The sequence below is a fragment of the Micropterus salmoides genome, unplaced genomic scaffold (assembly GCF_014851395.1).
Source record: "Micropterus salmoides isolate LMB-PRFRI ecotype aquatic unplaced genomic scaffold, ASM1485139v1 Ms_hic_scaffold_23, whole genome shotgun sequence".
NCBI classification, from domain to species: Eukaryota; Metazoa; Chordata; class Actinopteri; order Centrarchiformes; family Centrarchidae; genus Micropterus; species Micropterus salmoides.
In genome coordinates, this window is record NW_024041484.1 from 16,113,402 (window position 1) to 16,127,123 (window position 13,722).

Genomic DNA, 13,722 nt, shown 5'->3' on the forward strand with positions numbered 1-13,722 from the left:
AACTCAATGTCTTCCTCAGACTACCCTCACGGCATCACCATCCTCTCACCTTTTGGCTCAGACAAGAAGCAGGTACTTAACTTCTGTGCCCAAAGTGCTGAGGAGCTTCTCAAGTTTCTAGAAGACCTAAAGGAATCAATCGCCGAGGTGTCGGAGATGGAGCAGATACGCATCGAGTGTAAGTATCTGCCCATATATGTTTTTTCCCTTCATAGTACAATGAAAGACTGTTCGCAACATTGCCCTTATCATCATCTGTTTGTACCATTGTCCTCTAGGACCTTCAATACATAATCAGTGTAATCTTTAATAAAACACATCTATGTAAAGAACAAACTGATTCTGTGACTGGATGCTTCCAAATACAGTGGTGAAATTATGGCTATATGTGGTATAAAGAAGGCCAAAAGAATTTGCAAATAGTTGTCATTAATTATTGTAACTGCTCTGGTTGTATGGCTGCAAGCTCTTAATTTACTATTTCATGCAAGCCTTGTAGCTGCATACATGTACAATATACTTGTGTTGGCTTGTGTCCTTCATGTTTGTATTCCTCCTGTGGGAATGCACCCAGAAACTAAATCAACATCCTATTACATGTTGGACTAAATCAATAATCTCACATCTGTGGAAGAGTGGGAGACTACAGTGGGTTCCTAGATACTTTGGGTGGGAATCAATAGGTCCTCAGATAGTACACATGAGTCAGAAGCCATCCTTTGTATTGTGCTATTTGCTAACTGGTAGTGAGCGTCCCATTTGTGTAGGTGGAGAATGACTTTTGCATTTTGTTTCCTTTGGTGCACTGCAGCTCAAATAGACTGCAGGAGGGCAGTAAATTGGAGGTGAAAGGAGGCCAGTGTTCCTGAAAGCAGCCAGGCAGTCTGAGTTGTTTGGGTCTGTGCGCAAATGAAACTCTCTGGACAATATGCCATGCACATATTTAGACACACATGGAAAACCAGAGCATCCAGAGCCTGGCTCCTGCCAGTGGGCATCAAAGAGAGCATCCCTGCTGGGATTTGACGCAACTGCATTACACTTCACAGAGAGGTAGGGCCAGCAGCCCAGGGAGAGCAGGCAACAGCATATGGAGAGAGGCAGAGGTTGACAGAAGTTAGTTATTTCTCTCTCTAGAGTGGAGTGCAAGGATAGAGAGTTACTGTGCACAAGACACACACAAACCAACACACACGTACAAATAGTAAGAATGCATGTTGCGACATATTTGCTAAATGACGAACAAAAACAAAAATAGCATACTTTTTTTTCCTAAAGACATAATATAGCAAGAAAACTTGGAGCAGGAATGATTGCTGGCACTTGCACAGACAAACACCACATCTTCTTTTCTCCTCTAAGTGCTTTGTATTGTTGGCACATTAGTAAACATGCCTGCGGCTGGCACACTGATGTTTGGGCTTTCCCTTCTTTGAGATAGGAAGGAGAAATTTTAGTTTGCTTATCCAGAGGTGCATCTTTGTGTTTGTGTATAATGAGAAAATCTATAATGGAAATGACCATTTTAATTCAGCCCTACACTCAACAAAACAAGAAGATTCAGTATTTCTCTTACCTTCTCTCTAATATTCATACATTATTAATTTATTGTTGGAAACTTTCTTCTTCATATATGTTGAATTATATGCTATATAGGCTGTTGGGGAGAATGCTTTGATATGTTAAGCTGACTCACTGTAGACTGACTAAAATTCTCTGTACTGTAGGTTACACTAGCAAATAAATGGAAATGTAGTAGTCTCTATTGACCCAACAATTAGTAGTAAAACACATACTTATTTTCCAGGAAACTTGTAAATAAATGTTTATTTCTAACTTCATTTCACCCATTTTCCAGGAGATAAACTCCAAAACAGGACATTTTCTGTTTAGCTTGTCAAATGATACATGAAAATGTACTGGAGGGACACTGTGCACTGCACCCTTGAGGTCTTACCTTGCAGTTTTGCGGTGCGGCATCAGAATTAGAATGCAGTGTTGGAGACAAAACAATATTTAGTCATCATGATTGGAAATGACATGCAATTACCATCAAGTCTGACGTTTAATTAGAGTCGGAGAGTCGTGTTTTGAGCTTAGAGAAGAGAGTGGGAGGGGAAGGCACCAAGAGCATGAATGTGTGTGTGTGTGTGTGTGTGTGTGTGTGTATTTATAATAAAATACTGTAAAAATAAAGTAGAATTATAATGGTTAATTTAGTCACTCTTAACCATCACCCTCTACCTGCCTGTCTCTCTACCTGTTTTGCTTCCTGTCACGATGATGATGATCGTTTTTGTCTCCTGTTTACTGCAGGGGAGCTGGAAAAGCAGCAGGGAGCCAAGACTCACTCAGTAAAAAACAACGGCACACAGCTAGAGCTGCGTGGCAAACCAGGCTCCCCATCAGGTGTGTGTGAGTGTGTGTGCATCGTTGCTTTTTAATTTTAAAACCCACTGCAGAGATGTTGTCCTCAATTGCATTTATTTACCTGCTGTTGAAACGAAGTTCAACCACTGCTGTTTTTATGAATTAATCAATTGGAAAAAGAAAACAAGGAGGCGCTAACTGTATCATTTTAACATGAAACAAATATTAGATGACTAAAGATCTGTGAAATAATTTTAAACCCTCTCTTCCTCATTTTTTAATCCCTGCCTTTTTATTACGATGTAATGTCAAGTCAGCCATTCACAGCACATGGGCAATGTAACGATGGCGGATTTATCATCAAAATTCATTTTGAAACAAGAATCCTTTGATTTCACACAGAGGTAGACAAGAGCAGGCTTCTTATCTCCAGCCCAAGACTGTAACTAACAGATTTATCAGCTGTAGCTAGTAATGTAGTCAAAGCTAACTCCATGAGTTAGCCTTCTTACAAGTTAATGATGAAGATGTGGAAGTAAACTGCAACACTGTTCTTGTAGTTGTTGCTCTAGCAGGTTTTTAGCCTTAGTATAGTGCAGTATAAGGAAAATGTATCACATTGTTATTTCGCTCTAACACCAGTCCCTGGTACGATGCTTAGCGTTAGCTTACTGTAGAAAACATTCTTGGACAAACAACAGAGGTGAGATTTATGCTTTATTGTTTGTGTTTCACTTTTACAAGGCTTTAAAGATGAAGACTTAATGACGAGTTTGGCATATGTAAAGCTATTTTGAGTAACAAGTTTGGCTGCGTTTGCTGGAGTGTAAATTCCCCAAATCTACACAAAGAGCAGGACACGGCTGCTAACATACTGATAGTAAACCATCTAGGACCAAAGCACACCTTATTCCAATCATTACGTTTTTGTTGTTGTGTTTTTCTTTTTTTGAAAGGCATTCCATCTAAAAGAAAAGCTTGACATGCCTGCCATGCCTAGTTATGGTTGCTAAGCTGTTATTGGACTAGTGATGTTTGGGGGAAAGGGTTTAGCTGTAAAAATTGGCTCCCCCTTTTAAACTTAGAATAGGATGTCAAATGTACATTTTCTTCAAAGTATCAAAATGTTTTTTACTAAATCCGCATAGGGTTGCAAAGTGTGAAGAGCTATTTTGGACACCCCAGTCCCATTTGTTTTTTTTGTGACGTGATTCACAGCTCAGAGCTCTTTCACAACTTGGATGGCATGCAGCTCTCCTTGTTAGATCATCTGTCCAGAATATCAACAACTGCATTAGAAAATTTCTGGTTCATTGACATGAAGTAGAAGGTACAAGCTGGTATAGCTAAAGATGACGCTGAATACGTACGAATAAAAGCAGAAGTAGCAGTAGTAGTAGTTGTCTGGTTTATTAGAAGTAAGAAGAGAAGTGAAATTTGGAGAAATGTAGGACCACATGTATTACTTAGCACAAGAGCCGACAGAGCGTGTCGTTCACCGTAGCTTTTCCTCCGCAATTGGAAAGGTAGGGGTGAGCAGTGACTGATGGTGCATTTATGTGGTGTCAGAATAATCAGAACTTTTCTCCTTCTTAAATCTTCATTGCAAAAAGAGGAATAAAGTGGACATGGGACATTAAAAAATATAGAACAGTATACAAATATATAAGAAGACACAAATAAAAAAAATCTTTGCCAGTGGTACTATACTATATTATATGAAAATAAAATATATTTTCACACCCTTTTTGTTGTTGGATTTAAAAATTAAATTTATATAATGTACAGCCTCATGGAGAAAAAGGACAAAGTTAGTTTTTTTCTGCTGAACTTAATAATTTTTTTTACATACTTATTTCGTCCAAGGAGCAAGTGAATGCATAGTGAGCCATTTGATGTCTTTTGCAACACTCACCACTAGATGCCACTAGAACGGACACACTGTACCTTTAAATTCCTTGTATGAAGTACCTTAATGTAAAGTTTATTTCTTCCTTGCTCCCAAAAACATTTCAAGATGCTGTAAAAGATAGAATTGTTAAAGAACTGTTTAACAGACATTTTGCTGCCTCTTTTGTCCCCTTTCCCTCCATTTTCTCCTCTGTCCAGGAAACCTGGAGGTAGATGACAGAAGTGGACACAATGCAGTAGAGGTAAGTACTCAGTGATAGGGCCATGTCCCACACAACAGGTAAGTCAGTGCAGTGTGTTATCACCAAGGTATTGTAGGATGAGATAGAATGAAACTCCAGAACCAGTTATATCTTTAGGGCTAGAGGAGTCAAGCAAGAGTGGGTGAAGAGTGGATGAGAGAGCGAGTGCCACTATGTTAAGTAACCCAACCAAAAACAAAATATTAGATAAAATGACTAACTTGCCATACAAAATTAAAGATGGTGGTTTGGGGAAATTTAGACAGTCATAGCATTGTCAGGACAAGTTCTAGTCACAGAAAATGCATCAGACTCAGAGGCTTAAATATTATCTGTAATCCTAAGTAGGAATAGGTTGTAATTAGTTTCAAAAGCTCAGGCGAACCCTTTAAACGAAAAAAGAGAAAGCAGCCATTGCTAAAAGTAGCTGAGGACACATGTGAAATGTATATACTGTGTGTGCGTGCCCAGAGTCAGCACCGAGACCTTAATTAACACATTAACATGCAGGCGGATAAATTTAACGCTCATTTGACCCGGAGTTGTCGCCTCCTCACCCCCTCCAAGACCTCAGGGGGGGGGAAGAAAACTTCTCGTGTGAACATTTCGTGCGAGCAAGAGAGCAAGCTGAACTACAGTACCCATGGGGCTTTGCAGTTACCATCCTAGAGACATCAGATGACCTTTTCTAATCCTTTCTGTGGCAGCAGAGTTGAGAGATGGAGTGAAAAGCAAAATAGCAAAAACACACAGGGTCAGTTTGACATTCAGTGGCTGTTTGATTCCATACAGCTCACTGATATACCCACAGTGTTAGGCTGTAAATCTTTACTCAGGTGCTTGTTAGAGTAATTACATATACATCACACTGAAAGGCTTCGGAGCTATTTAATTAATGCAAACATGCATTCATTGCTGCTCAAGAGACACTCAAAGGCATAAAAATAACAGATTGGGGTTTTTTTTGAAAGTGCAGTGGAATATCTGCAATATTTTAGGCATACAAGGTATCTCTCGCTCAGTAGCCTTTGGGTCCTGATAATAGGGAGCTATGATCAGGTCAGTCTTCGTGGTTGTCTTGAGCTACCTTCACCAGCCGTCTTCTTCGCTACCACACAACCTACAGTAAATGTCATGGCTGGTGGGGAGCCGTTAGCTGTCGAAACACATTTATCTTGGAAACCAGGAGGTTCACCCAGAGAATCCTGCTTATACTAGAGGCATGAATATAGGGCTGACTAAATCCCACTGCAAGCTTTAAATCAGAATTTGATAAGGAGGGTGTTGAGATTTTGCTGTCTCCATCAGAGCAGTACCAATATGCTAGTCTGTGCAAATGTTTCTAAGTGGCTAAAGACTTTTAAAAAGACTGTCATTGGTGTAATTTACATCCCACCCTCGCTTTTCAAAATCCTGTTTTTGTAGTCACACAATTTTAGACTGTCATGATAGTGGGCTTTCCACCAACAATCCCAGTGACATGGTGGAGAACACGTTTGAACGGAAGTGTTGATTGGTGGGGTTTCTTTTTTTTGACATGAAGAGCAAAGGCCAAACACTAAGACAGCCATCACCACAGAGGCAAAAACAGACTGTTGCAGGAAGTAGCTCTTTTAAACTCTGCCAGCTACTCCTCAGGTACAACCAATCCAGCCACCTATCAACCCACTCTGTCCACCGGCGTCACGAGGCAAGACACATAATCAAAGTGGGTGGCCTTGTCACAGTGAAGTAATGTCAGCTGGCTTCTAACTGGCTATCAGACTTAAATGCTGTGGTGGAAAGGAAACTGAATTACCTGATTTAGCTTACTGTAAAACCATATTGTGACTGTTTGTTGTTGTGACATACTGTACATATTTTATTATTATGTCAGTATAGTAAAACTTTTCTTAGGGATAACTTCTAATAATAAACCATTTGATTTGCATGTTGTTCATTGATGGTCAGCTTAAAGGAGTAGTTTTGGGAAGTACTATTATTTGTCTTCTTGCTGAGAGCTAGATCAGAGCACTTATACATGCTCCACTCACCGATCTTTCAAGTATGGAGCTGGAGCCAGGAGACAATTAGCTAGCTTACCAAAGACTGGAAACGAGGGTTAACGGCTAGCCAGGCTCTGTATGTGTCATTTGTACACAAACATAAATGACAAGTTGTGGTTTTACAGGGAGTTACATGCTGGATCTGTTTCTTGGCTGAGCGCATTGACTTCCAGGGTTGTGAGAATCACTCCTATTATAATCACTCCCTACACATTACAGTGCTCTATAGTTACTCATTTTCTGTACTAATTTTTCATTCTTTTGTGGGAATCTTTGGGGGGACTATGTAGTGCATACATCTCAGAATTTGGAAACTCAAATAAATACACTATATAGTAAATAGGGAGTGATTGCAGACACAGTATGAGTATTCCTATTTATATTTTGATAGATAGATATTTAATTAATGTCCTGAAAGAAAAGGATAGTTGTTGTTTTCTTGCTGAATTTTAGCAACCAAAAAACTAACTTAATGAACATTTTACAGTCACGGATATTTTATAACCACCACTGAATTTCTTTTTGGTCATCTGTTGAACAAAGTTATTATTCATGCTTAGAAATCAAACTTTAGAAAGGCACCAGAAAGTCGGAGAAATCCTTCATTCTTTATCTAAGGTGATTCAGAGCTCATTGATACTGTACTCTGAGTGTATGTGCTAAGTCGTCAAGGAGAAAAAGTGGTTGGCAGGTTGAATAGGAGCAAATGTTAATGGAGTTTTTTCACACAAGAGTTACACCAGCTCCTGGAAGAGTATGGAAGAACACTGCCGTTTCTTCCCCTCAGATACTTTACATTAAAGGTTTATTATATTACAGGTGACCTTATTCACTCAGTTGCCATTTTGAAGATTTTTTTGGGAAGCTATATTCTGATTGACACACAGTGGATTAAAAGTGAATTTAAAACTAATATCTTTAGTCAGAAATTGGCAAGAATCTGAGGAACTTCCATGCTTTAAAGTACAGAGTTAGTAAGTTAGAAAACTTAACAATACATAGCAGAGCTGCTGTGAGACTCATTATTTGAGACTTGAATGCCTCCTGATTCAACTTGACTTGAGACTTGAAGGCATAAAGCTGAGGAGACTTGACTTAAATATTGAAAAATGCTATATTGTGCATAGTTTTTCTTTTTGGAGCACTTCTCAACTGTCATGAAGAATTTATTATATGCAACATCTCCATAACCTAATGAAAACTTTAGAATGAAAGGCTAATTTCTCTCATCTGAATTTAATATGAATTATTATCTTTACATCAGTAGCTCAATAGTTTCCCCTTCTTGTGTTCAGCATATCACCTATTTTAATTCCTGCAGCTGCGCAAATTATTCTTGCAACCAAATCATTTATGTGCTAGTTACTGCTTTTATCTCTCACAGGATCTCTTTTTTCATTTGTCTATTGTATCAATTATTAGAAATTCTTTATTTTTATGCCGCCCGCCCTGTTTTAAACAAACTGGACAGTAAATGCCCTTGATTTGAAAAAAATGATTTGGTGTGATCTCTCTGGTACATAGACAGATTTTAGTTAGCTCATACAGTAGCTACTGATAACAGGAAACGTGGCATTAAAATGACAAGAAGATTAATCACTACCAGTAATATGGTGTATTTTTTTTTGGAATTTCTTTTGTAAACTTGACAATGCAATTATTTAAAAATTGCTGTTGTGTGAATGTTAATGTAAGTGTAAATGAGCACAGTGTGTTAAAATCCAAACAAGCTCTGTGAAAAGCTAGAGAAATATATTGTCTAACACAAAAAGATGATGTAGGATACATTATACACACATTATCCAAAAACATGCAACAAGTTTGACATCAAAATAGAAATGTAGTGATGTGGTCATCACAATGGATGCTCGACATTTTCTACTTTAAGTTTGAATTTAAACACATTTAGTTGTATTCAGCAATCAATTAACCTAATCTTAACCTTTGAGGTGACAAACACTATGCTAACCCAAGCCGTTAGCTCGCGACAAATAGGAAAATAGCCTGCCTGACATGTGGTTGCATAGTTCTTACATTTTTCACATGACTTATGTCTACTACACATAATATGCATTTCATTTAATTTTGATGATCCTCCCTATATTTTTGTTTTGGCATATGCTTTCCGAGAAAGGCAGTGTAAGGTGACTTAGAAACGTGACATGTTTCCCAAAATAGGATTCATAAAAAGAATTCAAGGAAGGATACAATACAAGAACACAGAAAACCGACTTTAAGGGGAGGAAACTGTAGAGAATATTGTGAGTTGAAATAAATGTGACATACGGAGGTTTGCATTCTGATGAGTGTTGCCTGTGGATGTCTGTGGTTGTCAGCCTGCTCACCTCCTCTCCTCCTCTTCTTCCACCTCTCCCTCTTCGTAATGACCTCCGTCTATGTTTTGGTTACCCAAACCCCCCACAAATCTCCTCATGTCCACTGTCCCTATAGCGCCACACAGTGGTTTGGAAGGGAGACACAGGGGCCCTCAGTGTCCCCTTTGGAACCACCGGGCCCCTTCTGTAGCGTCGCACCAAATTTCTTATCCCCATTACCCACCACTGTCCTCCTCCTGACCCCAGTCACACACTGGTGTTCCCAGCATCCAGTCCACACTGTTCCCAGTCACTGTAGGGGTGGAGGGAGGGGAGTGTGCAGTAGTCACAATGATTTTACACCTCCACTGACCCCCAACACCTAAGCCCCCACGCATGCCCTGTGTGTGTGTGTGCTGTGCGTTCACCACCCCCACCCCCCCAAAAAAAAACTAAAAGAGGGCTTGACGGATTGTAGAGGAGGAACCAGTTTTATAACATTTGATGCTGTTCTCTTGGCTGTTTTCTAAACTAGGTGTCAATTCACAACAGGCTTCAGACGTACCAGCTCAGCAGCAGCACGGCTCGGAGTCCCGAGAGCGTGGCCCTTCTTAACCACGGGGGGGAGCTGCTTTTCCAGCAGGGGCTCCAGGGGCTGCCCCAAGGGCTAACCCAGGGGCCGGCGCCTCCACCTCAGCACCCACAGCTGCAGTCAGCGGCAAGCACCCCTGCCCACCACCTCCACCTCCAGCAGCACCACCAGCCCACCGTCAGCATGGCTGATCTGCGGCCCGAGACACTCATCCAGTGTCAGCAGATCGTAAAGGTCATCATGCTCGACAACAGCGGCCACGGACGCGTGGAGGCCTTCCTCAGCCAAACGCCCACACACCACCACTACCAGCACCACCACCACAGCCACCACCAGCTCAGTCAATCAGCCATGTCCACTCCGGTCCGCTCGTCGGACAGCTCCCACAGCAATGACGGCCACCAGCCCCCGCTGCCTCCTCCACCTCCGCCTTACAACCACCCGCACCAGTATATACCCCCTGACCCCCGCCTCAGTCTACATCGGACCCCGAGTGGCTCTCGGAGCATGGTGTAAATAGATGAATTAGTATTCTTTTCCTGAACACACACACACACACACACTTCCACACAAACCCCACCCCTTCCCTACCTATTTAAAAGTACATAATGTACATATATATACATACAGATGAAAGAGCTATAATGAAAAAAATGAAATCTCACTTATATGCATATATAAGGAAAAAAAAACTAAAGGAAAAAATTAAGGTTTTAGAAGATATACAGAGAAATAAAGTGCATATATAAAGTTTTACTTGATTCCACATGTATTTTGAAATATTATGTAGTTTTAACAAATTTCGATAACTTTTTGTCAGTTTTAAATCTTGCTAGAGAAAACACAAATATTCAGTTTCTGGATGGATTCCTTGTAGTTCCAGAAGTCACCAACAACAACAACAACAGAAACACATGAATCCCTCAAACCTTTTTTGGATTGTGACGGATGGATTCACTCCAAGGACCTTCAGCTTCTGTTCGCTTTTATCATCCCAAACCTCATGCCTACTGTGCTGTGTGTGCGCGTGCGTGCATAGTTGACACTTACAGAAAACATGTGCCAAAATACATAACGCCTCCACTACACACTGACTTCTTTGCACTTGACTAAACACTAGGGACAGAAGAAAAGAAAAAAAAAACTTCTTTGCTTTGAAAAAAAATAGTCCTTTCACGCTTTTCCCTCAAGGAGCACACACACACACACACACACACACACACACACACACACACACACACACACACACACACACAAAAGGAATAACAAAAATTATATTTCATAAAAACTTATCTCCCCGTTTGCACTGTTGCTGATTTATTTATGTGATGGAGAGCCTTCTCTCTTGTTCTCTGTTCCACCGGATAAAAACAAAAAACAAAAAAAACGACCATCCACCAATAAGCTGTGTTTATCATCTGCTCCTCTGTTCTGTTGTGGCTCTCTATCATCCAAAAACACTCTTACCCTGTTGTCACTATCCATAGATCACTCTACAGTGAAGGATGACATGGAAACAAAGGCAACCAATCACATGGATTGCTGCCAAACCAAAAAGTCAGCCCAAGATGGTTCAGTTGATTGTTGTTTGTCTTTTACTCTTCATGTTTATTATTGTTAACGCTTCACAGGTGTTCATACCACATTTATCTGCTGATAGGGAGGGAAAGTTTGTCTCATTTTGAAATTGTTTGAGCTGCCAAAACTGCTGGACTTTAAAAACAACTCACATTCACATGTAATATATATGTACAACGCACTGTGCTGTCATCCGTTGTGTATGAAATCGCCATGAATTTCCATGAAGACGCCTCTGCTACAACTGTTAAATGTCAAGATCTATGTGTGTTTTGATTTGCATACAGCATATTCCACCTTTTGTGTGTTTTTTCCCCGTGGGTGGATAAATGCAGGACCGAGTCAACCCACAAAACATCCAGACAGTGTCTCTTTATGTCTGTACAACTTGTTGTACAGACATAACTGGTTTCAGCTCCTTGTGACTGATTTTCTCTTCCCTCCTAACCTTTCAGTCTGACATTTTGAAAAAGGCAAAACTACAGAGGCACACACAGCTTATATTGCAAATGCTGGCATTAATGGTATTTTATGTGCTGTTGGCTACCCTGCTTTAAATAAGAATGGGACAAAAAAAGAATGCATTATCTGATCTCTTTCTCTTTCACCCCAGCCTAGATTGTAAATACCACATTCAAGCAGTGTCGGAAAAGACAAGCAAGCTACCTTTAGCCCCTTCAAAATGCTGTCACCCTGTCACGCGTCCTTCTTTCAGAAATAGGCCAGCGACTGCTCCAGCCTGAATGCTTCCATCTTTTAAACATAAGCACCCCCCCCACACACACACACACCTCCCCACCACCAGGTACTGTGGAATAGATGTTAACTCTGCTCCACTCTGACCCCCATCTGTCTGATTTGTTGATTTATAATCACAGAGACACTGCGGGGAGGTCTCTATCTCATCTTCCTGTCCTTTTCCACTCACATTTTCACCCAGTGGAAGGACAGAGGTTGCAGAAAAACAGTTTGTTGTTCTGGCTGCCAGAGATGACAAGTGTGCGTGTGCATGTGTGTGCGCGCAACCTCCTCAAGGTAGCATCCTAACCTTCCCGTAAACAAATTTGAGCTCTCCTCTGTTCATCCCAGGAATTGCTTTTATTATAATTTCAAAACACAATAAGAAGAATTAATGCTTTTAAAATTAGCTTTAAAAAAGAGCTATTGTGATCATTAAAAAAACAACTTACAGCTTAAAAACAAACTTTTGAAGGTGATACATTTTAGCACACAACTTCAAAAGTTCTGGTATTTAGTATTTAAAATTGATGGATGATTATTGTATGATTGTTCATTTATTTGTTTAAATCAACATTTAGATATAAAAGGATTCTTTTCTCATGCATGACATCAGTTTGGAGGCCTGTTGAACTCAAAGTCTTGGAATTGTTTGTGCATGACTGAAGTTGCTGTGAGCGCACTAGTGGGAGATGAGGATGACCAAATACTTTGTTATGCTGTAAACATTTGTGGTGGAACTGGGGGAAAAATATTATTTAAGACAGCAAACACCCCTTCAAACAGAAAATGGATTTACAGTGCCATATGTGAGGGCTCTATTTTGCCAAACCATGGCCATTTTTGTTTCCCCGTCTTTCACTACCCTTTGTTTATGGTTGCACAGTTTTTCCTACTTGACAATGTGTTTAAGCATTTGGGGAGATAGGCGTACTGTGTGTGCAATAAACATGAATAAGGGGCACACTGAAAATCATGACTTCATGTTTGAAAGGAAACCAATGTAGCATTTTGGGACTGCAGCATATGATACGAAAGCGCATTAGAGGCTAACTTTCTTAAAGAAACTTTTTTAAAAAGGGCTCTGTCATATCAGTGCACTGCTTCATGAATGATGCGTGGATCTTGTCTGGCTCTTCAACACTGTGTTTGCTCATACTAGTTTTAAAAAAAGTCACTAAAAGTGGACATACTATTTAGGGTAAAACAGGTGGGTGTAACAGATACGGACCATCACCTCCCTGGCTTTGAATCCCTCTCTACCTGTCTTTGCAGTATATCAACCTGCTATTAAAGATGATTTAAGTCTATTCACCACAATGGTTTGCTTTGGTTATTGGATTTAAGGGCTTGATTCTTCAAAATCAATGGAGTCAATGTATTTTTACATGATGTGGAAATATTCATTATCAAATGGCATGTTACACAACATTGCATTACACCAAGACGCAAACATTTTAATTTTAGTAAGTTTAAATCAAAATATACCGTATGAACAAGTAAAATTTTGAACTAAATATTTTATTTTGTTTTTAAAAAGTCATACATACACATAGCATCTTGGATAAATAGTTAAAATGGCTGTAATAAATATGTATTTTATCAACAAAGAATCACATGACTACTTTTGTGCGAAAGGGGTCGCTTGTAATAACAAACCCACAGAGAACCATCACCCAACTCAGCTCTATGAACTGTTTTAGTGCTTTTTAGCTCATATTTTTGGTCTTCCGGCTTGCATTCATCAGTGTAGTTTCCAGCAGCAGCAGGCAGCTGCTTTCAATAATAAAAAAACAATGTACACTGCCTGCCCAGTACCAAACATTAGACAGACATATTTAGCAGCTGTTGATACAGGTGGAACATTTAGCAGCTAAAGAGACAGCTGTTTCCCTCAGGAGCTGATGGAGACAAACCAGAGCCAAAAGCGT

The 13,722-nt window shown here is 40.0% G+C and overlaps 1 protein-coding gene across 2 annotated transcripts in view; it reads left to right on the top strand.

Moving 5' to 3' along the window:
• iqsec3a (IQ motif and Sec7 domain ArfGEF 3a) overlaps positions 1-13,105 on the top strand; it is a 115,199-nt gene extending 102,094 nt beyond the window's left edge. The window contains exons 11-14 of one of the 2 annotated variants that reach the window (XM_038738943.1): positions 20-178; positions 2,317-2,409; positions 4,480-4,523; positions 9,419-13,105. In XM_038738943.1, coding sequence (XP_038594871.1) covers positions 20-178; positions 2,317-2,409; positions 4,480-4,523; positions 9,419-9,991 — 869 coding nt within the window. In that variant the 3' untranslated portion in view covers positions 9,992-13,105. The remainder of the gene's footprint in view (positions 1-19; positions 179-2,316; positions 2,410-4,479; positions 4,524-9,418) is intronic. The other variant, XM_038738944.1, reaches the window with a different exon arrangement.
• Positions 13,106-13,722: the final 617 nt, after the last annotated feature.